Here is a 25,608-nt window from a genome sequence, read left to right as displayed (position 1 = left end):
GGGTATGGACTAAAGCAAATGTTGAAGGACCCACAATCCTCCTCTCAGGACTGCTGAACACAATCCTTGAGCAAGTGTGCCAAGAGGTTCAGCCAGCACAGCTGGGTAGTGTGGGTAGCTGCTGCAGAAAATACAGTGAAGTTAGCCTTGGTCTCTGCCAGTTAAATTTGTGTTCCTGGAGTTTGGTCTTTTCCATCACATTAGGTAGCTCCTTTTGTGTGCCATCCACTTAGGGCCAGTATAAGTTGACTATGGCTGGTTGAGTCTGTGAGAAAATGTGCTGTTAAGGGCTGACTGGGCTTCTGAGTGATGGCTGGGGCAGAGCTGCTGGCCCCTCTGTTAAAATGGGATCACAAAAACAATAAAAACACAACAGTGCAGCCAGTACAAGTGATGCAATCTGTGGCCATACCTGCATCTTTCCACAGACAATATTTCAACTTCATTCACTAAAGCAGCTCAAATGCTCTGGTCTCCATGGCAGGGACATTGGGTCAGACAGACATTCCCTACTTGCTATGACTCTATTCCATAGTATAGTTTCTGATTCCCTGGGGCTTAGACAGGGTGATGTTGATGCATCCAGCTAGTGATGTTACCCAAGCTCTTCTCGTGGGCAGGAGCTCATTGTTCAGAGATTCTGAATCAAGAGGGACATACAGTGCTGGTAGGACACCAGATGAGATGTATATCTTTTCACTCTCAGATCTCGAGACAAAAACTTGGAGATGCCCATTGCAGGATAATAATTCAGACTGCTAGGTGACCATTTAGATGATCTTTAAGGTACTTTCCAACCCAAATCACTCCATGATTCTGTGAATTTTCTCTGAATAAATGCTTTTATTTTCCAAAGCCATAAATGTCAGCCATTTGCTGCAGCAGGTGCTGTAAAGTTCTTGGGTCCCTCCAGACATGTGATCAGATGTTTGTTCAGCTTTCATAACATTTTTGAGCCTGAGACAAAACCAGAGGGTCCAGCTGCACCTGGCACTGGACAGCTACCATGTTCCCAGTCACTTTCCCTTGCCAGCCTGTGATAAGAAGCAAAGCTAGGCATATATGACAGCTGCCCAAACATTGATGGCTGGCATGACTGAGTGACTCCAGTCTTCCAAAATGGACTGGAAGATTTTGGGAAAGGACATGGAACTCCTGGCTGGCAGGCTGTGCTGCAGGAAGGAGAGATGTGATCATGTGTCTTGCTCACAGATCACAGGAGCTAGGATACACTGACCATGTGCAGACTCTGCTGGCTCCAGCTTTGGGTGGGTGGAGAACACTCTAACTGCCCAGGGCTAGAATGGGGCTGTTCTCCCTTAATGGCTTCACCACTCATGGTTATGACTGGCTCAAAATATGAAGAAGTTGATCATAATTACAAATTCTACTAAAGCAATTATTGTGTGATTTCTGAGCCTGATTAGATTGGGATCTAGATCTCGAGACTTCTCCAGCTAAACTGAAATTCTCAACCAGACAACATGGCTAGGTAATTCTTTGTTTTTGGTTTCTATTGGGTTAAATCAAATGGAACCAAACACCATGCATGGTTTTGTTGGGCTGTGTAAAATTGCTGTGGCTCACAGACCAGTCTAGGAATACCTGATTTCTACCAACTCACACTGGCACTGTAGGGCTGAGCCTGGCAAAAAAGACAGGAACAAAGGGAGAAATAAAGGCCCTTCTATTGAAATATCATAATCAGCAAAAGAAAAGACCACAGCACATGTAAGATGCTACTTCCCACACCAGGTTATGAAAAAGAGGATCAGACCTTTATCCTCCTGTCTCCAGTTCTTTTCTCCATGCTAAAAATTTCATTGACAGGAGAGGAGGGGCTTTGTGTGCTCAAGATCTTACTTCACCAGCTGTTACCAGGGTATTTGCAGGGTTCATGAACTCTCTTCCCGTACACTACTGCTCTGAGAGGAGGTTGTTTGCTTTCTGGTAAAATTCTATGCCACTTAACAAGAAAATCCTATATTTTGGAGATGATACACACTTTGTAAGAAAGAAACCTTGTGCTACTATCAACTTAGGGGAGACACACAGTAATTTGTGCATCACATACAAATAATGTCACTATCTTAATCTCAGCTAAAAAGTTAGCAGGCAGATGCAGACAGCATGTGCATCTCCCTGTAGAAGCCTGCACAGCTTGGAGCTCCTCAGAGCCTTCCAAGAACTCTTCAGAGGATCTCTCTCCTGTTGTGTTTGCAGCTGACATGTACCCCCTAACAGTGCACACTTGTTTTTTTTCCCCTCCAGCCACATGTATTTGTTATAACACCTTGGGAAGGAAAAGGGTGCTGCCTTTGCAAAGTTAGATAACTGGCCCAGTTCTTTGCTGCCGGATTGGCTGGGAGAGGCCCTGTAAAACCATGCTGGCCAGGCGCCCGGCCCAGCCCTGCAAGGCTGCAAGCTATTTCCACAATTGGCCACTTCAGAGTGGGAGAGGGGGAGGTGAAGACAGCCAGGCAAGCTGCATCTCTGCCAGGCTGCTTTGCTTCCTCCTTGTTTTTTCTCAGCCACAGTAGCTCATCAAGCCCACTCCGGGTGCCTCCGAGCCCATCTCCAAACGCCCAGGAGAGCAGGGTGTAACGTTGGTGGCCAGGCACCTGGCCCTCCCTTGGCCCTGCTGGCACAGTCTCAGGACAGGACATGTCAAGCTGCAACACCCCTGGGGGCCCCACTGCCCTGGACTTTCCGGAAGTCCTGAAGTCCCTACTGGAGTATTCCTTGCCCTGGACCAACAAGATGACAGGTAGGATTGAGGAAATATGTACTAGGGGCTCTGTTTTGATTTCTCCTTCCTCTCCTTCAGTTGCAAAGTGAGAAGGGGGCAGATCTTGTTTGCTGCAAGCCCTTCACGGGTGTGTTTCTCCAAAGTGTCCAAGTCAGACAGGGAGTTTTGGCACTGTGCAGGTTGTGCAGCTAGGAGGAAAAACTGCAGCAATGGATTGATTATAAAATCGGTCAAAAGTGCTGGGCTCCTGTGCTCAGCAACTTTTTGGAAAACCTCAAAGATTCATGCATGAAAAAGGCTTGGGCACAAATCTTCATGCTTGCATAGAAGTAATTTTCAGGATTGCCATTCATTGTTGTCCTATAGTTAATAACCACTAAGCCTTCCCAGACTCAGACTGTCCAGAGAGCCCAGCCTGCTCGGGGCAGCCTGACTCTGTGCAAACTTTCTTTGATGCTGCAATTGTTTATCCTTGAAAAGCTGGGGTAGAGAACACAGCAAATGCTGCATTTTCTTTGCAAGAGCATTTCTGTACTCCTAGGCTTTCTCACTTTCTGTGCAGCATCCTAGAAAACAAATGGAAAGGACCCAGGAGGTTATTTAGTTTGGGCTTTTGCTGTGCTGAACACTTTGCTAATGCTGCACTGGTGGCTTTGCTAATGCTGGGTCTGCTCCAAGCACCCATCACACAGCTTGAGTACTCTCTGGTTTTGGATAGGATTCTACACACCCTTGACAAGCTGCTTTTTGGTTGTTGTGATTAAATGCTGCTGAGAGCTGGGGAGGTGTGTGGAAACACCTCAGCTCAACAAGCCTATGTCTGGGCATGAGTGAGTTGAGCTCACAGAAACAAACATGCACAGAGCTCACTCTTCTCTACAGAGTTGCTACCAGGACATCCAGGCAGCTCTGCAGTTGAGTTGAGGGGCAGCAGGACCCAGGAACAGAAAAGCCAGACACAGCTCTCCAGTGTGGAGAGGGACCCTGCTCTTGCTCCAGGGTCAATGGGAGAAAAGGCTGTTGCTGTGACAGTAAAGCATTGATGTCAGGAAAGGCAGCTGCCTACACCTGCTGTAATACAGTGAGCCCTGTGGCACATGCACAGCTCCCTGTGGGAAAGGGAAATAGGGCAAGGGAAACCCCTAAGGGGCTCATTTTGTCACATTGCTGCTGCCTCCTGTGAGCTCTCTCTGTTCTTTGCTGAGACTGCCCACTAACAGGTGTGTTTACATACCACACAGTATGAAGTCCCACTGTTTGTGTGGACCAGGGCATGTTTTCCCAGCTGACAGTATCCAGGTAGAAAGTGGAACTGTCTGGGAGGAGGCAGTAACAGCCAAGGGCAGCTCATGTGGTGCAGAGCCTTGCTGTGGCTAAACTGAGTTTGGCTGCTTTTCTGGGATCTCTGCTCTCCACAGCCAAGTGGATTCAATTAATCCATGGGAGGAGTGCTGGCAAGACTTATCTGTTTAGAGTAGTGGGTAGAGGAGAGATCAATGATGTGAAGAGAGAATAATTTAGTCTTAACTCAGTGTGACTTATTTGGCAGCTGAGAGTGCTGTTTGTGGCAGCTTTCTTCCTCAGCTCCAGGACCACCCTGCCTCTCTGCATCACTTCCCATAGTCCTCAGAACTGTCTTTATTATGCTGCCTCCCTCTCCAGACCAGCATTCCCATCATGGCCCTCTTCCCACAGAGCTCAGTTCTCTCCTCCTGGGTCTCCATACTTGGACAGCACTCATCTGGATTTGCTAGCTTTCAGGCCTCTCCCTAAAATTCTCTATTCTGCTATTTAAACCTCCCAGTGGGGCCTGCTGTACATCTCCCTCTCACACCCTGTGCCCAGCAGTGAGGTGCTTGCTGCTTGCCTCCCTCCCTGCTGCACCCCAGAACTGGGCTGCTCTGTATCCTCTGGCCCTGACATGACTCCCAGCAGTAACAGCCAAGGCTGCTGCATTCCTCTCCTCACATCTCACTGTCCTCCACGCTTCCTTCTTAGCTGCAGAGTGAAAGCCAGTGTAAAAATCCCAGGCAGATTCCAGCTTAACTGAGAAGGTACAGCTTGTGGTACAGTACCAGCTTTCTGTTGGCAATTCCTTGAGCACCTAATCCCCAGAGGCAGTGAGGGAAAGCTCTCCGGGCAGCCTCCCTTCTAGCTGGCAGGGCAGTGCTAATGCTGGAGCAGGGTGATGTGAGGCAACCCACAGGAATGTTCCTCAGGAACTCCCTCCCTCCTGCCTTTGGGAAGAGCAGCTAACACTGGATAGTCTAGACCCTCTCCAAGTAAAGTCACAACTTATAGTGATGCATAAGAACAAACCTTAGCACAGTGGGGCACGGGTGGAAATGTGCTGAAGGAAGAACATGGTCAATCTAAACAGAAAAATCCTGGAGTAAAAGCTGCTGAGTGGTTTTAATAACATCCCTTCAATACAGATATTAGCCAGCAAAGCTGCTGCCATTTAGCTCTGCAGGGGTGATGTGCACAAACCCTGTTCCTTGAAGGGGTGTTGTACAGTACTGAGGCACAGCATCATCCTTGGGGGGCACCAGCATTAATAACAATGGAACAAAGTGACCGTGAGAGCCACAACTGAATGGGGAGCCTGCAGCCTGCCCCACTTTGGCTGCGTCCACTTGCCTAAAAGCAGCTCCTTTGTGACCTCATTTGGTTGTGTTCTCTATCTACCACCTATTAGTAGCTGTTTCCTAGACAAAAGCACCACTGCGGGCTTGCTGCCCCTTGCCAAGCTGTGTGTGCTGCCTCTGTCGTGTGTGGTCTGACATCTGTGTCTCATTACCCTCTGTGAAGTGGCATCTCCCTTTCACACATGTGCCTTTTCTTCCTGCCAGCTGAGCTTGGCAAGGCAGAACGAGTCCATGGAGGGCATGCAGCAGCCCTGGAGCACACTGGGCACTGGAGCATGACCTGCTCTGCCTGATTCTTGCAACTGGATTTATCAGCCTTGATAAATGATGCATTAACCTGTGCCATTCCAGCCTATATTAACAGGGTGTCCTTTTCAAAGCTTCCCACTGGGCAGCACGTGTGCAGGAGTTGCATCGGGAGTCCCACCCGTTCCCTGTGAAGGAGGGAGCGCATTGGGCCTCCCAGCCCATGCAGGAGAAGCAGCTGCTGGGTAGGGCAGCTCCACATCTGCCCAGGCTGGGTGGACACGTCTCCTGGTCCTCATTGCAGTAAGACAGTGCAGGAAAACACCCACCCTGTGTGACTTCAAATCCATTGCTTTTCCTGGGGCATGTGGGGAAGAGGGTTTTTTTTTGTCACAAAGCCCATCGGGGTTTATTAGTAAGGGCCGGGTAAAATCGTGCCTTGCCAGTTAAATTTAATGTCAGATGGTTGTGGCAGGGAAATTCAACCAAGCAGATGCGCGAGTGCCTACCTGAGAGGAAGATGTCTTTTTTCTGCTGGCACATATGGGAATGGCTCCGTAGGATGCAGACGGGCCGATCCCAGCGGAGCACACCCTTCCCTCTCCCGGCTCGCAGCACTGTGTGGCAGGCTCGCTGCAGCCCGTCCTGCCGAGGCGAGAGCAGCCACTACTGACAGGAGAAGCCTGTGGCTGCAGCATCTGACACTTCTGCGAATTTATTCATTCTGTGGGAGATGCTCCTCACTATCCATCTGTGCTCTCGGGAACGAACTTGGCAATATTTGCTCCCTTCGTGTGTTCAGAAGCTTAAATCCCATCACGGCATCCCTGCTTCTAGAGCAAGGGGGCCGCTCGGAGAATCACAAGAATTTCTTGTGATCATGACAATTTGGAAAGGCGGCCTTCCCTCCCTTCCCCCAGCAGCCCGCCCATGCCAGCACTGCAGTGAAGTCCGTCTCCCTGCCCGAGTTATGTAGGGCACGCCGCTGCGGGCATGGTGTGGGACGGAGGGAGATTAAATCCAGGGCACGCGCCAAAGGTGATTTCGGGATCCTGAGCGAGGATACGCAAGGGCGAGCTGGAACGCTGGCGCCGGGATAGGGCGGCGAGCGGGTTCGCAGGCGCCGCTCTGCCGGGACGGCCCTCACGGAGCCCGGCCGGCCGCGGCCCCCTCAGGCTCGGGCGCGCGGAGACGCAGGGGGCGCGCGGCGCGCCCACGCGCGGGCTGCCTGCCCCCGCCTCCTCCGCCTCCTGACGGTGACGCAGCGCCCGCGGGAGGAGCGGGAGGGGGCGTGGCTCCAAATGCTAATGAGACCGCTGGAGCCCCGCCCCTGCACGTGCCCCGGCGGGAGGGGGGCGCGTGCCCGCGCCGGCCGCGGGGAGGACAGGACGGGGAAGGCGGGGCTTGGCGGGGCGGGGCCACGCCCCTCTGAGAGCACGGGCCAATCGCGGGGCGCGGAGAAGTCGGGCCTGGGCGGGGCCGCGGAGCTCATGAATACTGAAGCACGCGCCAGGCGTCAGCCGGCCGCGCCTGCGCCGTTCGCTCAGCGCTTCGCCGCCGCTGCCGCCGCCGCCGGGTCCCGGGGAGCCGCCGCAGCCCCGCGCCGCCGGTGACCGCTGACAGCCCGCTCGCCCGCGGGGAGTATGCCCGGCCGCGCCGCGCACCAGGAGGCGGCGGCGGCGGCGGGAGGACCGGAGCCCACTGCAGCCGGGGGGAGCGCGGGGGCCGCCGCGCAGCAGGAGCGGCGGGGCCTGGCGGGCGCGTTCCCGCTGGTGCTGAAGAAGCTGATGGAGAACCCGCCGCGGGAGGCGCGCCTGGGTGAGCGTGGGGGGGCGGCGGGAGCGCGCGGCGCCCCCCGGTTATCCACCCCCAGCGCCCCCTTCCCGCCCCGCGGCTCGGAGGGCGGGACCCGCCGGGTCACGGCGGGACTGGCCGCGGGGGGAGCACCCGTGGGAGAGGCCGCACGCCCCGGCCCCTTCCCTCCCTCCGCCCCGTCCCTCCCCCCGCCCCCCCGGCCGGCCGAGCCAAGAGCCGGCGGCACGGATCGCTCCCCGCCTCCCGGGGATTGTCCTCTCCGGAGCGTGTAGGTGCCTGCGCTGCGGGAGCGAGGGTGGGCAGCAGCCCAGACGCCGCACGCTGCTCTCAGCCCCTCGGCTCTCTGGAGCCTCCCCCGCCTGCAGGCGCGGGGCTGGGAGCAGCAGTGAGGAGGTTTCGAGTCTTGCTTGACCTTAATTGCTGGGAAGTTGCCCGATGACACGGGTAAACAGCGGATCCTCTCAGATTAGGTTCGGTGATAATCCGTAAGGGTATGAGTGACTGCCTGCACATGCAGCCCTGCATGGCTGGAGCTGCCGTTCCGCCACTGCTGATGCGGACAGCAGCTGTGTCAATAACCGTGCTAGTGCTTATAGTCTTCCGTGCTGATCGCACACTTCTTTTCTTTTTTTCCCTTGTTTTATTTTTTCTTGTTTGTTTTGGGTTTTTTTTCCCCTGTTCATCTGGCAGTGTTTTTGCCTTTCTGAGTATCAGTTTCATTTCGAGGAAAGCTCAGGATTATCTGCACTGCTGTAATGCCCAGTGTACTGGTATATAATAAAAGAAGTCCTTACACTTACGAATTTTGAGATTAAAAATATTTTTTTTTCGAACAGTAGACAACATCCAGAGTAAACCACAGCATAAGCAAGGTTGGCAAGATTGTTGCCAGTGAGGTTCCTACCTCCCTTGCCTGCCTAATATTGCACAATGCCCTGTAAATCCATTTTGTGATTCTGGAGACTGTATTTTTCTTCTTTCTGCTAAAAAAAAAATAAAGTCAGCTTGTGATAAAGGTTTTTAGTTATGTTGCTATGGTGCAGGATGCTGCAGTACACAGAATTGTGAATCTACAAAATCATGGGATTTCTTAAGATATTTCTGCACCCAGTCCTTTTTAAAGATATTAGTGTCAGCAGGGGCAATTTCAATTCGTGTGTGGTTGCTGATAAGGATCTAGTGACTTTGTCTTGGGGGTGATTTTTGTGTTCAGAATCATGTAATGTGGCCTATAGAGATGCAAAATTCTGAAATTAATGCGATTGTGAGGTAGTGCATTTTTCCCAAATTAGAAACATTTGATACTAGATTGATTACTAGATGACCCCATTCTAGCTCATGAAGGTGTTCAGCTGGGGCCTCTAAAGCTTGCTAGTGAGTCCATTTCATCTTGATTATCCCTCTCCCTTCATGGTGTGATAAAGTTCAGGTTGTTCTTGTTCTTAACATTTCTCCATAGATTTCCTAAGTTCACATTGTTCTGTTTCAATTCACACTTTGTGGAACTTGTTGCTTTCTGTTTATTTTGGTCTCTGATACTTTTCTTGTTTGCATATTCAAGACAGCAGAAAGAATGCCTTCATTTTCAGTAGGTAGTTACTCCTGATTTGCAAAAGTCTTGTCAGTAGACTTGTGACTCAACTGACTTCAGAGGATCCTTGATTATTTTCTGTTCTTTTAACAGTGATACACTCAAAATGTTAAAAAATTACTCACTCATTCAGTGGTGCAGTTTCAGCAAACTTTCTGAGAAAAGACCTTGAGCTTTTGTCTGGAATACCTATTGACAAAAACACCATTTCCTGTCTTATTCTGTAAGAAATTATATCAGCTAGCTGCAGTGTCTGTGCATTTATAGTCTCTGCAAGCTACCTGTGGCTTTTCCAACCACTGTGGGTAATTTGACTACCCAGTCAAAGCAAGCAGCTTTCCAATCCTCCTGAGCAACAGAGGAGGTCAGGCAGTTCCAGCAGAATGCCATCCCCTTGAACACCCTGCCATGTACCAGGTACATCTCACCAGCCTTGCTGGGAGCTGAGGTCTGTGTTGTAAGGATTAAATAAATTAAAATAATTATATTTTTATTTAAAAAAATTTCAAGTCCTGTGTGTTAAGGGAAGGCAATTAATATTCTGGAGCAGGAGTGTAGGTCTCTTCCATTAGTAATGAGCTGTTGCATGCTCTCCAAAGGATGCCTTAATCACCAGTTGCATGCTGCTGTGGCAGGAGGAATGCCTCAGCAAACATCACAGTAATGGCCATTAGGGATGGACCTGCCTTGTTCCATCCTCAAAAGTGAGACCAAAGATTTATGGAGCAATCAGGCTATATATATATATATATATATATATATATATATATATGGTGGGTTTAGTGTGATATGATGATTTTTTTTTTTTTTTTTTTTTTTTTTGGTGAACAAGAGGATGTTTGTCAAATAAGTTGGGGTTTTTTTCTATTTGTGACTGAGATAGCTCTTGACAGCGTGGTGGCCAAAATCTTTTGATTGGTTTTTGTTTGATTGGTTTTTTTAGTTTTGAGGAAAAAACAGGGCAGGAAATAAAGCTCTTTTCATGCTGCTGCTTTTGGTTAAAATAGCAGTATTTCCAACAGTATTTCCAACAGTTCAGTAGCTGGAATGGTCCACTTAAGTCACTGAGCATAAACTGGTGTCCTCACTGTTACCAGCAGATGTACAGCCCAGTTTAATAGGTCACAGCAGCAGAATGAGGGGGCTAAATCAGACATGAGCTATCATCTGCAGAAGTACAGTCCAGATTTATCAGGGTGACCTTGAATAGCTGCAAATGGAGCCTCTTAGGATACTGCAGCTCTACTGTCAGGTAATACCTGTTTACACTATAAATATCTTAAGAGAATTAATCTTTCAGGTCCCCGTGCTGAGGTAGGCAGAAACTTCCTTCTCAAGATGCAAGAAGTTAATTAGTGTTTCATTAGATATTGTGCACCCAAGCAGGATTTCGTGTGGCAGAAATGAAGATTAAATGAATTGAAAGAAAGCCCGTGGGAAAATATCAATGCAAAAATGATCATACCAAGGTTTTACTCTGTTACCTATCATCTTTGAAATAGATGGGCTCCCAATAGTGTGTTAACTTCTGCTATTTTGTTTCAGATACTGTTAGAAATAAGGGTGGAGAGAGAGACAGCATAGCTAAACAAAGGCAGCAGTGGGGGCCCTGTGCTTGCCAAATTGTCAACTTGTAGCAAAAGGACAAAAAAATTTGAATGCTTTTCTCACGTGGAGGAAGGATCTAATCTGCTGTTAGCCAGGGGTAATCACCAGAGGAAATTGGAGGAACCACAGTTTTTCCAGGTTACTGCAGGACAGCAGGATGATCATGCACATCCAAAAGGCATTAGAAGATCTGAAAAGAGCCACGTATACCAATAGTGTAGTCTTTTCAGCATCTACCTTCTGAAAAATATTTTTAAGCTTTATATTCAGTCTAACAATCACTTAATGTGTTGTTTTTGTTTTCTCCTCTCTTGGAGGTGGTGTATTAAGTGTTGGAAAACGAAAGTACTGCTAGTTTGTGTTAAAACTAGCACAATTTATAATAGTGTACTGTTGTTTTCAAGAGCAAATAAATTTTTTTCACAAGTTTATCATGTTAATTAAAATATTTACAAAGAATTAATTAGTGTTGCTTGGATTTGTTTTGGTGCTATCATCCACAGCATCCAGAGCAAATCTGGGTTTGGTTGTGCTGGGCACTATGAAATGTTGGGGAATACACAATCTCTATTCACAGGTTGAATGTTGGTTCCAGTTTGGCAGGGTGTGCTCCAGTAGCAAGGGAAATCCTCCTTGTATATAGAGTAGATGCTGCTTCATTACTGGCTGCAGGTAGGAGCTGTTTAGAAACATTCTGGTTGTTTGCATCATTAATCTGCCTGTTGGCTTTGCCCAAGGAGAAGTTGCAAAAGTTCCTGTGAAAAGGAGTCTACAGCAGGAATTGGAGCTGGGTGGCAGTTCAGAGTTCAGTGGTAAGGAGAAGGCCAAAAGCTGCAAGGTGATCTTACCAAAGCTTAGGTCCAGGAGCCACTAGTCTGAATTTAATGTGTCCTTTAGGTACTTGCTCTTGGTCCCAAACAGATGGCTGGGAAATACTTTCTCAGCTGCTTGGTTTAAAATCAGCATCTTCTTTTGTATCAAATATTCAGAATATGGTAGATAATTTACTTTGTGTGGCAACACTGTTCTTTAAGCCATAAAAAGCTCTTTCAGTCTCAGTTCCACACCAGCTAAGGCAACAGCGGAAGGAATGCCACTTCTATCAATAGGTTTTATATAAATAGGCTTTTCTGATTTGGAGCTGAGTTTCACCCCCACTTCCACCCCCAATAAAGCAAAATGCTCCTTTAGCATATTATAGCCAGTCTAGAAAACCCTAATGCCAAAGACTGGTGCATTTTACTGGGCTGATCTCTGTTAATACTGGAAATCCAAACTGGTCCAGTGTATGTCCTTGGAGTCCCTGTTCTACTGAACTAAGTATTTGTTGGCTTCCATGGTAATGCCCAGTTTGCTGGTGATTAGGATACAACTGGTGACCTGCCTTCCTTCTGACAGCAGTGCTGGCTCAGTGCTGGCAGTACTAGCACTGCTTCTGGAATGCCTCCTTCACTGCTGATAGATCTGCATGGCTGCATGGAGAACTGGATCAGGAAAATGACTTGGATTTTAATTTTTTTTTCTGCCAGCTTATTTTTATCTCTTAAATTATGTAATTATTCCATAACTTGAGTTTTCTGCTTGGATTCTGTCCCAGACAATTGTTAAGATTCAGTAGCTATGGGGAACATAGAAACAGCCATTTTTCTGTAATATGTGCACTGTAGCACAGTAAATGGAGAAAAATTCATCAGTCTCTTGTGACTTGGGGGTGGATGTGGGAGTGTGCCTTATTAGACATCTCCCCAAAGAGTGAAAATTGTATGTAGGTACTCTGAGCTATCTATAGTGAGCAGCATTTGGAGCTATTGCTTTCTGTGGACATGCTGAGTCATTTCAGAGAGAAATGCTTCTAAAATGCTGAACAATAGGCATCCAGGTCTCTGGTGTCCTGTAGACCTTTTGACTGATTTTTCAGATCTGAAAACCCATATTCCTCTTGTGTTTGTATTTCAATTATTGTTCTGCACCTTCCTTCTTTGTGCATAGAATAAGCTACTATGCTTCCTCAGAATTTTCTTAATGGTTTTCCATGCTTAGGAACACTCACTTTTGTTATCTTCTGAGATGGGTATGTGAAAACCAGGCTGTTCTGCAGTGACTGGTTAATAAGCTCCACGCAGCACTTGATCACACTTTGGTAAGCTATCACAGCAAAGATGCTGGTCTGCAAGGCTGCTCAGCTGCCTGTGGTCCAGCCATCACAGGGGGTTAGAGCATTCCACACGTAAATGTTGCTTTACAACATCTGGTTTTCCAGATCCTGTCATGAGGGAGAACCACAAGCTTACTGAATTTCCTTTCATGGGGTTTTTCTTGGATTCTTAAACCTTGAGTCTCTCCTGTGTTTCGGCTTGTACAGTGACCTACTTGTATCTTTCAGATAAAGAGAAGGAGAAAATAAAGCTTGAAGAAGATGAGGCAGCAGCTGCCAGCACTATGGCAGTCTCAGCTTCCCTCATGCCACCCATTTGGGACAAAACTATTCCTTATGATGGCGAGTCTTTCCACCTGGAGTACATGGATCTGGATGAGTTCCTGCTGGAGAATGGAATTCCTTCCAGCCCTACTCACCTGGATTTGAACCAGAATCCACTCTTGCCTGTGGCTGAGCTGGAAGGGAAGGAATCTGCCGGTGCTTCCACTGGTTCTCCTGCATCATCCTCTTCTACTGCAGTTTACCAGCAATCTGAAGCAGCCTCCAGCACAGGTAGATGGAATAACATGGGGCTCTCAGGGTCTTCTGTTGTTCTCACATGAAGAGGTGTCTCTTTAGATCAAAGAGGATACATGTCAGTGTTTGCTGTGGCAGGTTAAACAGTACAAACATGCTCAATGTAGAGCCTTAGTTCATGTGTCAATTCATGAAGATGCTGCCTCTCATTTTCTTACCCTGTTTCCATCCTGTGAAGAATGAGTGTCTTTCAATGTGCAGTCTGTTTGTCTGTCAGTGTGAAGTCTGTTTTGATTTTGAAATTATAAGAGCTGAAATAGCAACATAAAGTATTTGCTTTCTCGGTATTGCTAATGTGATGAGAAGCTGGACATGTTGAGAAAATACTGTCTCAGGTTATTTTACAACAGATTTGATAGCTTGTCACAAGTCATTTTTACTACCTTGGTCTGCTTGGGTGAACTTATGTGAACTTAATGTACCTCAAATAACAATGTTAAATAGAAAAACAATGAAGCAGTCTTTTCTGTGGTAGCCTGGGAAATGTGAAAACAGACACTTGGAAAAGGTGTTTTAATGATGCAGTTTGATGTTCTGTGTTGCTTTGAAGTGGGAATGGAGTAACAAAAAACCAAAACTCTGCTTAAGTGGTACTAGGAAGCTTCATTTGTAGTATGGAGATATTCTCTATTAAAGAATTCAGCTCCTCAGTTTGCCCCAGATTTGGAGTTTAAACATGATAGCCATCACAGTACTATTTTATCAGCAAGCTTTAGAGAAGGCATTTTGCTCTGGACCTCTTGTGAATCTGTGGGAAAGATAATGTGTAACTCCTTCCATAAGTCATAGGGTGTAGCTTTTTTTCTAGGTGGTATATGCAAAGCTTATTTATTGATCACTGCTGCACATTGCAGTGACCTGCAGTTTTGCAACTCATGCATATGAAGTTTTGTAAACAATAGATTGATATGATAAAATTCATATGAACAATACCAGCGTCAGACATTCTGTTGGAGCATTTATTTCTATGTGGCAAAGAAGAAGAGTACAGTTGCATTTGTAACAAATGCTGCTTTATTTAGTCAGTTGTTTGGAAGTCTACTTGTCTGACCTTTGAAGGTCCCAGGGACCGGGGTCTTTGGGCAGGCTTCTGTAAGGATTTGTATGGTGCAAAATTCAGGCTGATACAATTTTCTTCCTTCTTACTGCTGTTGAAGATGCTTTTTATGTGTGCAAAGCATGTAATTTTTGCCAAGGAAATATTAACTCCTGTCCTGCATCTGTCTACTCCTATCTGTTAGTCTGGCATATGTTCCTAGAGTTATATTACAGACTGGACTGTGAACTCTTTCTCAGCAGCAGTACAGCACCCACCACACCTCAGGGAAGCACCAACTACTGCTATTAAATATTTCTCATAACAGGGCAATAAAGTTGGCTTCTTTGTCGATTCTCTTCATCCTGCTGAATATATTGTAATTTCTCCCGTTGTTGCCAGAGTCCCCACCACAAAATGAGAGAAATACACCCAGCCCCATTGATCCTGACTGCGTAGAAGTTGAGGTGAATTTTAACCCCGACCCTGCTGATTTAGTGCTGTCCAGTGTGCCTGGTGGTGAGCTCTTCAATCCTCGCAAACACAAGTTTACTGAAGAGGACCTGAAACCACAACCTATGATTAAAAAAGCCAAGAAGGTTTTTGTCCCAGATGAGCAAAAGGTAACAGATTTATTGCTGCAAACTCTTCTAGGCCTTGATAAGTTTCTGACTCTGTCCAAACACTTTGACATACAGAGCTAATGCAGTTTACCTACATGATTGGGCAGAAGCACTGCCAAGAATAGAATTGGCAAGCCAACTGCTGTGCTTGCTGTTTTGCAGGTTTTGGTATCATGAGCTAATTACTGGCAAGGAGCAACTGATCATGCTATACACAGAAATTAGAAGAACTATCAAGTCAAATCATCATCCACCTGCACTTTTGGAGGCCATTGTCTATATTTGCCCAGTATTGTGTCCAATCTGGATTTAAGCAACCCAGACAACAGAACAGGTGGTTTTATGTAAAAGTTCACTAATTAAAAACTAAGTAAAGGAAGCATTTCAGTTGGACAGCTTCTTAGTACCCAAGTCTCTGAATCTCCTTAGTTCTAGAAATGCACTTAATTTATCCTAAAAAGAAGACTTGTGTAAAGATGAAATCTTAGAGTACTGCATGGTCTTCATTTTGATATCAGAGCCCTGCAAACCTATGGAGGAGATTCCTCAGTGTAGCAGTCAGTGTGCCTGTCATTATACAATAAAGAGGTGTGTCCAGAACAGTTGTCAGTTTGGCATCTTTTTATTTTATTTTTTTATTTTTTTCTTACAGGATGAAAAATACTGGACAAGGCGAAAGAAGAACAATGTGGCAGCAAAGCGTTCCCGTGACGCTCGGCGATTAAAGGAGAATCAGATCACAATTCGGGCAGCCTTTCTTGAGAAGGAAAACACAGCCCTGAGGACGGAGGTGGCAGAGCTGCGCAAGGAAGTGGGACGATGCAAGAACATTGTTTCTAAATACGAGACCAGATACGGACCCTTGTAAGCACACCCTTTTCCTTGTTAGGGCTCTTTGTTTTAGCCTCTTAGACTTCTCTGCCTTCTGTAGAGACACCCAGAAATAAAGTTTATGGAGGCTTTGCCATTTTGCATCTACACTAGAAAAAAACCAACAAAACACAAACAAACCCTGTTTCTGTTGGCACAAGTCGTTCAGGCCCTTTCCTGATCAATCTGTTGTCCAAAATTTTAGTGTCCATATTTACAACCTTGTTTTCAACACTGATAGAACATTTTCTGACATCATACCATTGAACAGATTCACCTGTCTGGAGGAATAAATGTGGATCCCTCCAGATTGGACAGAGCTTTTGCTATCTGTTCTAACCTTCATTTTTTAAGTGAAGAAAGAGCCTAGGAGACTCTCCACTCTTTCTCTCTCTCTCTCTCTCTCTCTCTCTCTTTTTTTAATTTGATTTTCAAACTCTTGCTCTTTTCTCCTCTCCATTCCATCTCCCCCTCCCAGTAAAAGTATAAAACACAATTTTAGGATGTAAGTAGATGTTGCTGGGCAGCATCATGAAATTGTTTCCTCTCCCATTCAGAGGCACTAGAAAGTATCTGTTGTATAGAACTCTATTCCTGTTGAAGAGAAATAGGGGAACCTTTAGGACAGGAAGACAGGAAAATATTCAATCTCTTGTGAAAACAGAAGTATTGCGAGCTTCATCTATTAATGTTATGCAGAATGGAGTCAGTGCAGTTTTTATTACAGTACTGTCTAAATGTCTTGATAGGTTCTAATCCTGGATAACTTGCAGAAACCAAGGAGAGAGAACAGTAGTGAATCACTTGCTTTACATATGTGGACAAAATAGTTTGATGTGGGTTCTAGACTGTATTTCTACCACCACCCCTCCTTTTTTTCCTTAGAGGGTCTTTCCTCTTGTACTTCTGATAAAACAGCATGTTGCACTTAACTGAGAAGTAAGGAAGATTTAGAAAAATAGGTCTGGCTCATTAAGCTGAACCTTGAGTCCCAGCTGTTAAAAAATGACCAGCACCTTATGCCTTGAAAGAAGGGGCTTTTTAAAAGAAGTAAACAAGCCACTGCTATTTTACTGCACCTTACCTGTTGTGCAAGAGATTGAGAAAGAGTTTTGGTCTTTTGTCTCGTGAACACACTATGGGAAAAGATACACCCACTATAAACACAAACAGTTTACCTCACTGTCTCCTGTGCAGCAGTATATCTGGTCTCTCCATACTTGCTGGTTCTATCTCCAGCGTGTTTCCTGACAGAAAATTAGCACACAAGACTTGCCCTCTTGGAGGTAATCCATTCTCAGCACCAAGCACTGCTTCAACAATATATGGTGTTAAAAGAAAAAATGTGCTGTGTGTGATGTTGAGACCTTCTACACAACCTATAACTGCAAGAACTAGAAGCTTTACCAGAAGTATATGTCTAGAAGTCCTCTTAACAAGGGAAGCTGTCTTAAGATAGTGGCTGTGTCAGAACTCTTTGGCTATACTTCCTGGGATAATATTTACATTAAGGAGTAAATGTGGGATGATGATGATGTTGAGGGTAGTTGCAGTTCCTCTACTGAAATCTGAAAATATATTTTAAAAGCATTAGGATTTATTTTCTATGCTGAAGACTAGATTGTATTTTAAACATAATGTGGAAATTATGAGTCTAGAGCAATTTTGTGTTGACTTCTTAAGGAAGTGGAGAAGCAGGCTAATCCACAACACTTAATGTATGCTTTGAACTATAGCCCCCCCCACCTCTGTTATGCTCTTAATTTGACTAGAGTGGCTCTTGATGTGGTGTTGGTCTAATTTCTTTCAAACATACTAAAAATTGTCACCCTTTCAGCAGGGGTTTTTTCTTTCACAGGGTGGTTTGTGGTGGTGATGGTGGGAAGTATGTTATAAATAAATTGTCACACTTAACACTTTGCTTTGTTTAAAGTGACTTATCTGATTCCGAGTGATGCAACTTTAAAGACTTTTAAAAACAAAGAAACTAAAAAGCACACATGAATCGCCAGTCTTCAGAGTGAGCAGTGAAATCTATGAGGTGTCCCAACACAAACAACTGATGATGACCCTGCCTGCCTCCTTGCCTGCAAGTACCCCATCTGACTACCCAGGGCTGGGCATGATGAAAAGTGCAAAGTCTCCTTAATTCTGTATATGGCTTTCTTATCTGTCTTTCTCACTGTAACTATGAACTACAATAAGCTTACCTACTGGGGTTTTGTCAAGACACTCAAAGTTCATGTCTCAAAGTCTGTTGGCAGCCTGTGTGAATAGTGACTCTTCGTTTTGGCACTCGAGTGGAAGAAGAGAGGGAGTTTTAAATGAAAGTGTCTATATATATAAAGAACTGCTATATTTTAAGACTCTTTTCCCTGCAGTATAATGAATTTTATTTAATACTGCGACTCACTTCTGGTGCAGTGTAGCGTATTGTGGAGTACTGTGAGTGCAGAACTAAAGACACCAGGAGGACAGCGGCCTGTAATGTGAGACTTCAGTGCAGAAGATTACAGCAGATGTTCTGAAATAATCCAGAAAGCACCACAGTGTGCCATACAGAGAGTAATAAACCTCTATCAAATGACCCATGTAATAGTAAACCAAGTCGGTTGCTTTCCTGCTCCACAGCTACACTGCTGTAACCTGCCTTTTCCTGTATTTCATTTATGAGGCTCACTTTCTTTTATGGTATCTTGCTGAAACAGGAGCTAGCCTTCTGCTAACGACTTAGCAATCATGGAAAAGGTGCTATTCTGAGCTACAGATCTCCAAGTCTTTTGGCTGTCTGAAACTACCAAATGAGTATTAGCTCCAGGAAAGCAATGGCTATTAGTTGCCACATTACCATTTTCTGTCTCTTGACTGCAGGTCAGCTGCGGTGCTGAAGGTGAAACAGACAATGATGATACCCCACAGTTACAATGGGCAGCTTCAGTGCTGGTGTGGGAGGGTAGATGGAAGCTTGGAGAGATTGCAGAGATGTTTATTGTGTTTAGAAGATGGAGGAAGTAGGTGGAAGTTCCGTTGTAAGAATTTCATCAGCGTAACAAGAATCTGCTCGTAAATTAAGGAGCTTTAGAGCTAAATCTGTGTGGGAAGAACAAGAGTGCTTGCTAGGAAAGGAGTACAGGGCCATGCTTGTAGCCAAAATGGAGCTTGTAAGACAGGAGTGTGTTCATGCCTGGAGACTGATGAATAGCATACACCTCAAGAAAAATACTCTTGAAAGCTTTCTGAAGCACAAGTGCCAAAATTATGAGGCATGACTAGTTACCAGCATAGCTCAGTGCTATCATATTGAACAATTATTTTGACTTTTTGTTTACCCAAGAGATTCCACCCCTAATTTCAGAGCAGAAATGCAAAAAGACAAATGTAAGAAGCAGCAGCTAATATTGTAAGCTTAATAGAAAAAATGCATTCAAAAGCCAGGATTCATAACCAGTGTTTGACAGCATAAACTTTGTACAGAGCAAATATATTAAATAGAGTTTTTGACCTATGATTTTTAATGGACGATGTACTGAAGTAAAGAAAGTGTTTTTAACTTTTTCCTGGTTACCAAAGTATACCTATGAGTGTATTATTATAATTTGGGATTATAAACTCTGAGATAATCTTGGGATATTTTTGTCAAATAGATTAATATCTTAGTTCCATGTTGCTGAAATGGCAGCATATATCTCTACCTGTATTGAGTATTGCTAATTTGGACTGATATTTTTGGTATGTACTGGTTTCTGCTTTATTTTAATGATAAAGACCCAAACCAGCAACAAAATAAATAACCATGGCAGCATGTAAATGTAGCAACTTTTAAAATTTATAATTTCTAAATTTTCAATTAGCCCTGGCTGTTCTTAAACGTCATGCTTCTTGTTTAAATCACAAAGCCAAAAGCTAAATAACTGGGCAAGAACTTATTTCATTTGAATCCTACTATGTTTAGGAATATCTTTTAAAGACTTACATATTGTGTACAGGATTTGGTTTTGCAGTATATCATGACATTTTAACAGCAAAATACTCAATCAGTGAGATTAGCATGTGCAATTCTATTGTTTTATTTCTGTTATCTTAAAAGCTTACACAATGGAAATTAACAATGAATGTTCATTAGATCTTTCTTTCAGAGAAGACTGTTAGCAAACAATTGTGCTTCCCTGTAGGACAATGCAGATTTGCACAATCTGTGATTCATGTGTCTACGGGTTGCAAAACTGGAAAATTGCACTTTAGGGTGAATGCAGCTCAACTTTTGTAGCTGAAGAGTTTGTTGTTGTTGTTGTTGTTAAGAAGCAGTATCTTCAAAGATAAATGAGAAGGTAGTAACTATTTAAAGAAGTGCAGATATTGCCAGACAAAAAATACTGTGCAATGCTGATTTCCTTTCTCGGTTTTTGCAGTCTCAGGAAGTTAAGTTTATTGCTCCAGAGCTCTCTGCTCCTCTCAGAATGATTCACTATATCATTTTGGTTCTTTGACTAGGATGACAATCCTATCTGTAAGTGATAACTTGGGTATGTTTTCTTAGTGATGATAAGAAGACCAATGTTCTTTCAGCTTAATTTGAATATTAAAAGATGTTGAATTGACACTGTTAGGGTTTGAAGTTGTCTAGCCTTGAAGCATACTCTGTAGAGGGCACAAATGTGCCTGATGCCAACTACCCCATTCCAGCCACAAAGGGACCATCTCCAAGGGGAGAGAATAAAGGGCATGTGCACCTTTCAGCATCACTGCAGGGATTGCCAGGAAAGACAGCAGTTTATGACAGAGCTGTACTTTGATTAGGAAGTGGATTGACACCACATGGCCATTTCATAGTACTAACTTTGAAAATATATAAACTCTGGATGAGATTTGTGGACAATGAGTGTAGTTTTACTCTACAGAGGACAGCAGATAGGAATACATGATACACAATATTTAATACAGAATTGCTGTCATACATGATGATCTAATCTACATGTAGTGGGTTTGTATCTAAAAATTCCAAGAAGCTTAATCTTTCACCTGTTGCCAAGATCTGCTCCCACTGAAGCTAGTAACAAAGATCTCATTAACTCCCACAGGAAAAAGTCTTTACTCTTATGTGGTTTTAGCAAGTGCTGGAGTCATGGGTATCTTGCTTTACTCTGAAGCATTCTGTGCTGGGATCAGGTGGATACATCTCAGATTGCAGGTGTAGTGTTGATAAACTGGTCCTGATAGTTTTGATATTCAGATAATCTGAATTCTGCTCTTTTTTTGGTCCTGCATGGAGAGAGTGAAAAAGTAGTGTGCTATAAACTTGTGTTGGTTGGGTTGGGTTGTTTGGTTTTTTGCTAAGTGGCTTTTTGCAGTAACATGTTATTCTTTTCTGACAATTCTCCATTTCCTTACTGTGCTATTTGAAAGCCTATGGTTTCTAACTAGAAATCACTTTCAGCATTATCTGCAGGCCTGCTACTAATTGTACCTAATCAATTTCAAGTTGAGAGGTGCAGTGGAAGGCCAGCAGCTTTGGGAATGCTGTAATAAAACCATTTATGTGGGGAAAAAAAAAAATTGTAGATAGCAAAAATAATGGACCTGCACAGAGGAGAATATTGCTGCTTCAATATTGTAAGCCACCTGAGCATAAAAGAGCTTTGTTTTTTGTGATCAGGTGCTTCATTTTTAGTGAGAGAGAAGGTATCTCAGACCTTTGTAAAATCCAGATAGGCTTTTGTTCACCCTTCTAGTTTTAGCTGCTAAGCCCAAGATGAGAAATGCAAATTTATCTTAGTGCATAAATCTCATATTTTTGTCAACATACACCTATATCCATAAAGAGCAAAATCATTTGCTAGTGCCAGCATTCTGCCTTTGCAGCACTACAAGACTGACTGGCTTTCTAGATGTTCAGATAATTACTCTGGTCTGTATATCTGCCACTGTATCATGGTGAAGATAGATAAACTCACAAATGAAGACTGGGAGAAAGGTAGAAAGAATAGGCTTAACTAAATATCTGTGGAGATGCTAACATAATGCTAATTGAGAACTGACAGTGATATAACTCACGATAATGCAAATTGACATACAGATGTAATTTGTTAGTTTGATAGTCTGCTATCCCTCATGAGTCACTTTTGGAATGCAAACTTCTTGAAGTTCAGACACCTACAGGGAAAAAGGAATCCTTTGAGGAAGATACATATATAGACAGACATGGATAGTTGGCAAGGAGAGCAAAGACTGAAAGAGGAAGAGGAGAGTAATGCAAGAGTCTGACCTGAGTGAGATTGCTAAAACTGACACCTCATTGTTTACAATTCTAGGCCAATTTGGATCCCCCTCAGTTTAGCATCCTATTGAAGATAAGTATTTGTTTAGGTCTTGGTAATCTCCTTGTCTTGGTCCTACTTCCACAGTCCAGAAGGAAGTGAAAGGAATATACAGATAGGGAGGAGAGTTACTGCAGAAAGGCATGGAAAAAGAGCTGTTTCTTCAACTAAGTGTGCTGTTGTGCTGGGACTTGACCTGCCAACGTGAACTGGTCAGTGCTGTCTCATGAGGAAACTACTATCTGAGGCCCCAATCTGTTAAGGCCTCAATTCTGCTGCTGTTTCTGCATGGGAAGAGCCCTATATCTGTAGAGAACCATGTGGACTTCACAGGATCTGTTATTGAATGTGAAGCTCTGCCCAGGCAGTCAGCTGCAGAATTGTGTCCTTAATACACTATCCAGTTGTAGATGTAGGGCTGTTGATATTAAGTGTAATTTGGGTGCCTGTTATATAGCCAAAACCCTTGTTACTTCATTTTCCTAACTAAGGCATGAGCAGAAGCCCTTTGCTGTACAACATCTGTAAAAACTTTAAAATGTACTTCACATACATCTAGTAAATTAAGGCATGTGATTTTGGTCTGTGGGTCTCAACAAACCTTGCTCGTGTACCTGCCTGAATGTTTTCCTAGATCTGCAGCTACGTTTCAGTGAGAAGGGATGGTGGGATTTGTTTTCCTGAGGGGGCACAGTAGCAGCTCTCACCTGTCCCACTGGGGTGACCGCTCGCTACTGGCCAGGATCAGGGATGGATGCATCCTCCGCACTTTTCTGTGAAGTTGTCTGAAATATGGTGATGAACATGATTATTGGAATACTGTATTTTGTATAACTTAGAACATGTAAATACACTTTTAAAACTAATCTGTTCTATGAAGTAATAAATAAGTGCTTCCATTGTAATATCTGAATATTGTTAATGCTTCATGTAGCTTGATTTGGGATTATTTCGTTCCTAGAGAACTACAGAAATCAAAACAAAGATTGATGTTGTGGAATTCTAGTCTAGTTGTGATGCTTTCTATCAACAAAAATGTTTTAAAAATAATAATGAGCTACTTAAGCAGAGAAACTAAGATTTTGAGGGAACTGATTCTCTTCCAGTCTTTCTTTAACAGTAGTCACCAATTACATTCATATTTGTACTCTTCCCATCCTGTTAGGACAGTTGATTTGTTTGTGAGTAGCATTTGGAAAGTAGCAATATTAAATTATTTGTAAACTTTGGTGACTGAGGAAAACTAAAGCTGGGTGATTTTTGTTGGGTGTTTTTTTAACTATTCTCTCTTTTGGCTCAAACAGATGTGTCTCCACCCTTCAGCCAGACTGCAGCAAGTTGCAGTGCAACAGTGAGTGACTGTTACTGAAGCTCATTTGTGACCTAGATAATCTACATTTTTATTAGTTCCATTGTGTGCATAGATGACACAGGTTTCCTGTTGTAGTGTGGAGAGAGAAAGTGATTAATGACTTGTGGTTTTGCTGAGTACATGTTCACAGGATGCTGCACAGCTGGACCTTTCATCAGCTTTCATGACCTTTTCTATGTTTTGTTAAAAAGAAAAAAAATAGAAAACAGTGGAGTGAGAATCATGAGCAGTCTGCTAGAAAATCTGAACGCTTGGGTTTTGAGGAGGAGGTGAGATTAATCCATCAGCCTTCATATAAAGAGATTAGCCTGTGATGACACTTTCTCCAGCCATAATTTAACTTTGTCGTTAATGCTGTACTGGAGCAGTCTCCTCTCTGGTAACAGCTGTGTCTGCAATGTTCCATAAATGACAAAGCCACATTTTTCATAGTGGGCAGAGATAATGGCATCTCTTTCAATTTTCTTTTCTTTTTTTTTCCTCCTCTCTCAGTGTCTCTAGGCTGTAAAATAGCTATGAAACAGCTAAGCAAATGTGCAGGTTATTCTGTAAACTCTGTTCTTGTAAAGCTTTTTCAGACACATACAGTTTTTAACAAAATAATTTGAGGGAATTCCTATCTGATAGATTTGGCCTGAAATTCTGTTGCCTCTTGGATAAAAGTATTTTTTTGTCTTCAGATGTGACACTGATCTGTCCCATTCATTCAGTGGGATGGAGGATAAATCTGCACAGTATTTATATAAGATACAAATCTGATCTTAGTTTTACTGTGTGTTAAATTGTTTAATCTCTTGGAAGTCTTCTCCTTGAGGTTGTCTATACAATTCCTGTATATGTAGCTGCTTTTTGAAGCAGTCCATCAAGTGCATTTGAGATCATCCTGACTGAAAAATTCCACAGAAGTGAAAGAGATAATAAAGCTTGTAAAGCAGCTGGGTAAAACTGTATTGCCATAAATGGTTTTAATTTATATATGAATCTTCTGTCCCAAATTGCTTATTTTGTACATAAACCTAAACACTCCTGGCAGCTGATGGGTGAAAATAAAGGTGCTTAAACAGCAATCTAATGAGGAAAGGGCATTTCACTATTACAGAGTTGGTATTATTTTATATTTCCATTTATTACACTTTTTTAAATGTATAAACCACAGATTTGAATTCTCAAAGTCTTCAGCTTGGATTTTGTGAGTAGTTTAAATCCTCTCACCTCTCTGCTCGTAACTGGTTTTTAAGAAAAAGAAAAGCTTTTGTTTAAAATGTAAAATTTTGACTGTATTAAATTCTGTTAGTACCCTTCCTTTTTAAGAAATAAAATGTATATTCCACTATGCTGAGATGCAGTAATTTTGTTCTCTAGACAGCATACTGTGTGTTATACAGCTCCACTGCCAGAATTACACCTGCACTTTGCAGTGAAGTTGGTAGACACTAAAGCAGCTGATCACCTTTTGGGAGCAGCTTCTTGCTGTGCATTTCCCATGTGTTAAGTGTGCTGGTAACAGGTATACAGTTCCCTGCTTTTAATTTCTGGATTAACTCCTTTCAAAAGCATTGCAAGGTTGTGTGTTTGTCTTGCAGTGACTCTTGGTTGAACTCTCTCAGGTAGGGGGAGAAATCTGAGAACAAGTCAGCCACAGACACTTGGAGTGTGCTTTGTTTACTTTCTTTCATAGGAAGAAGTAAGGTTCTAAATAAGTAAGTTTTGTCCATGAGGACAGCTTTCTCTGTACCTTGGCATTCTTTCTGTTTTTTAACTAAACCTCAGTTAGTTGGTTGGTTAATTTATTTTTTCACTGGTGGTTGGGTTTTGGTTTTTTTGTTTTCCAAAAGCTGGTAATTGAAGATCAACCTGGTAAGAAATTTTTGTTTTCTATATATTCACTGCATCTCACACATGCTTTCAAGGCAGACAAGATCAGTGGTGCTTCAGTATAATCTCTAAATAAACTTCAATAAGGATCTTTGTTGGATCTTCCCTTTTGTAAAAGGTATCTTGT

General features: G+C 43.7%; 1 protein-coding gene across 2 annotated transcripts; it reads left to right on the top strand.

Moving 5' to 3' along the window:
• Positions 1 to 2,450: 2,450 nt before the first annotated feature.
• TEF (TEF transcription factor, PAR bZIP family member) lies at positions 2,451 to 24,940 on the top strand. 2 transcript variants are annotated; one of them, XM_079303495.1, is made up of 5 exons: positions 2,451 to 2,767; positions 13,041 to 13,367; positions 14,830 to 15,050; positions 15,703 to 15,914; positions 17,854 to 24,940. In XM_079303495.1, the coding sequence occupies exons 1-5, from the start codon at positions 2,665 to 2,667 to the stop codon at positions 17,873 to 17,875; spliced, it is 885 nt and encodes a 294-aa protein (XP_079159621.1). In that variant the 5' UTR covers positions 2,451 to 2,664; the 3' UTR covers positions 17,876 to 24,940. The 2 variants fall into 2 exon arrangements, with proteins under 2 accessions (XP_079159621.1, XP_079159620.1); XM_079303494.1 differs by lacking the exon at positions 2,451 to 2,767 and adding an exon at positions 7,161 to 7,461 and having other exon boundaries at positions 17,854 to 18,013.
• Positions 24,941 to 25,608: the final 668 nt, after the last annotated feature.

This window comes from Erithacus rubecula (assembly GCF_903797595.1).
Source record: "Erithacus rubecula genome assembly, chromosome: 4".
Lineage (NCBI taxonomy): Eukaryota > Metazoa > Chordata > Aves > Passeriformes > Muscicapidae > Erithacus > Erithacus rubecula.
Note: the sequence above shows the minus strand (reverse complement) of the source record. Positions and strands in the feature narration are given on the sequence as shown.